At 29.9% G+C, this 2622-nt stretch overlaps 1 protein-coding gene across 1 annotated transcript; it reads left to right on the forward strand.

Annotated features, from left to right (window-relative positions):
* Positions 1-388: 388 nt before the first annotated feature.
* Positions 389-1931, forward strand: LOC11411185 (two-component response regulator ARR5). The gene is made up of 5 exons (XM_003613375.4): positions 389-542; positions 683-768; positions 879-959; positions 1059-1129; positions 1395-1931. Exons 1-5 carry the CDS (start codon positions 419-421, stop codon positions 1744-1746), a joined length of 714 nt encoding a protein of 237 aa, XP_003613423.1. The 5' UTR covers positions 389-418; the 3' UTR covers positions 1747-1931.
* The last annotated feature ends 691 nt before the right edge of the window (positions 1932-2622 follow it).

Here is a 2622-nt window from a genome sequence, read left to right on the forward strand (position 1 = left end):
TATACAAAAGTTGTCACAAATTAATTGTACAAATATCATTTCTCAATAAATAAACACCTTAAACTCGAATCACGGTTAACAATTTAGACATTTTCATGTATTGAGCTACAACTTTTGGCATCTTCCTTTCGTCTATTAAGCTACAACTTTTGGCATCTTCCAAGCATAAATTAAAAAAGAGAAAAAAGATTTTCAGATTTCTTAGAGAGAGAAAGATTTGATTTTATCTTTTTAATCATTTTATGCTAAAAATATAAAAATAAGACTTTAAAGAGAGAGAGAGAAGCGGTGACAGATACTACAAGATTACATGTCACATTGTCACACTAATATTTAAGGTTGTGACACCTACGTTAAAGAATCCCCTTTCTCTTTCTCTTTGGTTTTGTTTCCCTCTTTTTTTTCTTCAAAGAGAGTGATGGAGACAAACAGTGTTGTTTCTATTGGTGTTGATTCTCAAGAGGTTCATGTTTTGGCTGTTGATGATAGTCTTGTTGATAGAAAAGTTATTGAAAGGTTGCTCAAAATTTCAGCTTGTAAAGGTTAGTTTGTGATCTTTTATAAACAAAACAAAAAGAAGAAAAATGATTTTCTTTTTCTCATTTTTAATTGTCTTTTATAAATTTTATTTTAGTTCTATTTATTTATTGTATTGATGATTTTTTATTTTTTTTATTTTTAGTTACTGCAGTGGATAGTGGAATAAGAGCACTACAATTTCTGGGTTTGGTTGATGAGAAAGAGACTTCTGAATCTGATGCTTTTGTTGTATGCACCAATTTAAATTTTTTATTTTAGCGGTATTTTTTTTTTTTTTTCATTTAATGAGAGTTTATTATTTTTCTGATTTTTATTTTGTTTTTAATTTGTTTCTTTAGCCGGGTTTAAAGGTGGATCTAGTAATTACAGATTATTGCATGCCAGGAATGACTGGTTATGAGTTGCTTAAGAAAATCAAGGTTTAAATTCATTATCACAAACAAACCCTTCATTTTTACACTTTATTGATTATAATGTTAGTGAAATTTGATTTGATTCCAAGTTTCAATTTGAAGCAGGAATCAACCACTTTTAGAGCAATTCCAGTAGTGATTATGTCTTCTGAAAATATCTTGCCACGCATTGACAGGTACTAGTATTATTATTTCTACAATTTAAATTATTGCTATCATTATCATTATTTATTTTTTTAATTATTTTTTTACAAAAGCTATTGTTAATTTGTTACATACATAACACTACTGCATTTTGTTTATTACAAAGTATATATTTTTACCAATTTAATGCAAAGTATATGAACTTATGTTAAAATTGTTAGTGGTTACAAGTTACAATTACAACATGAAATTATGATGTAGAAAATGGAGTGATTTGTAAATTTTGAAAAAATGTAGATGTTTGGAGGAAGGTGCAGAGGATTTTATAGTGAAGCCAGTGAAATTATCTGACGTGAAACGTTTGAAGGGTTACATGACAACTAAGGAGGTTAATGTGGGAAGCCAAGACACTGAAGTTATCGTTACCAACAATGTTGGTAACGATAACGATGGTGATGGTGTAGGGATAGGTATCAACAACAAAAGGAAGTTAGAAGAAGCATCTGATCTATCATCATCTGAACCATCAATTTCATCATCGACACTTTCATCACCATCATCATCACCGTCACCTTCATCATCACCGTTGTCTTCACCCGACGTTCTTGATTCTCCAATCAGACGGCTTAAAATGACCGGCACCGAATGACTCTTTAGATTGTCATCTAGAGCATCTTTATTATCATCTTTATTACTTCTTTTTTTCCAAACATTTACTTGTTTACCTCTTTTGATGTTTAAAATGCAATTACATACCCGTTGTTTGGAACGGTTTTTGTTGCATTGCTCTGTTCTTAATGATCTTATCTATGGGTTGATTTATTTTGTTTCTTAGTATGAAAGTGGGTTTAGTAAAATAAGAAGTAGAAATTGGATCAAAAAAAGTATGAAAGTGGTTTAAAGTTACTAAAGTATATTATTGCTTTTGTTGTGTTCTTTTTTCTTTATATAAAGATTATGCCCTTTTGCATGATGGGGAGATGGGAAAAGGTAGGTAAGACCAACATTGTGTGACACACTTCGTAGATAATCGGGTGATTTAAGTATATGGTAAACAAATTTTTTCTAATTGGTGTATATAAAAGAACACCAATAATGTAACAAAAAAAAACACCTATTAAAGGAACATGACTCCTTTTTCGTTAGAGATTGATAGCCGTTTGATTTCGATTGAACTTTTTCAATTTATATTTGATAATTTGAATTGCAATCGAATCGTTTCTAATACGCGGTCTATGTAAATATGGGATATCCAACTTGAATTCAAATATTGGAAGGCGTCAATTTTTTAAATGGATATTCATATCATGATGCTGGACGACTAATATCGTGCGCCACCGTTTGTATGTAGATTCATTTGTGATTGGTGTAAGTATAAAAAAACACTTGTTAAAAAAGTGTTAATCATTTAAATGAATATCCATATTAGGAGAGATTAGTCTCTAATAATTTGTTGAGGTATATTTTGGACTAAAAAAAAAGGAAGAAGAGAATCAAATAATGAAGCCAATTAGGTTTGGAAATG

The sequence above is a fragment of the Medicago truncatula genome, chromosome 5 (assembly GCF_003473485.1).
Source record: "Medicago truncatula cultivar Jemalong A17 chromosome 5, MtrunA17r5.0-ANR, whole genome shotgun sequence".
In the NCBI taxonomy this organism is placed as follows: domain Eukaryota; kingdom Viridiplantae; phylum Streptophyta; class Magnoliopsida; order Fabales; family Fabaceae; genus Medicago; species Medicago truncatula.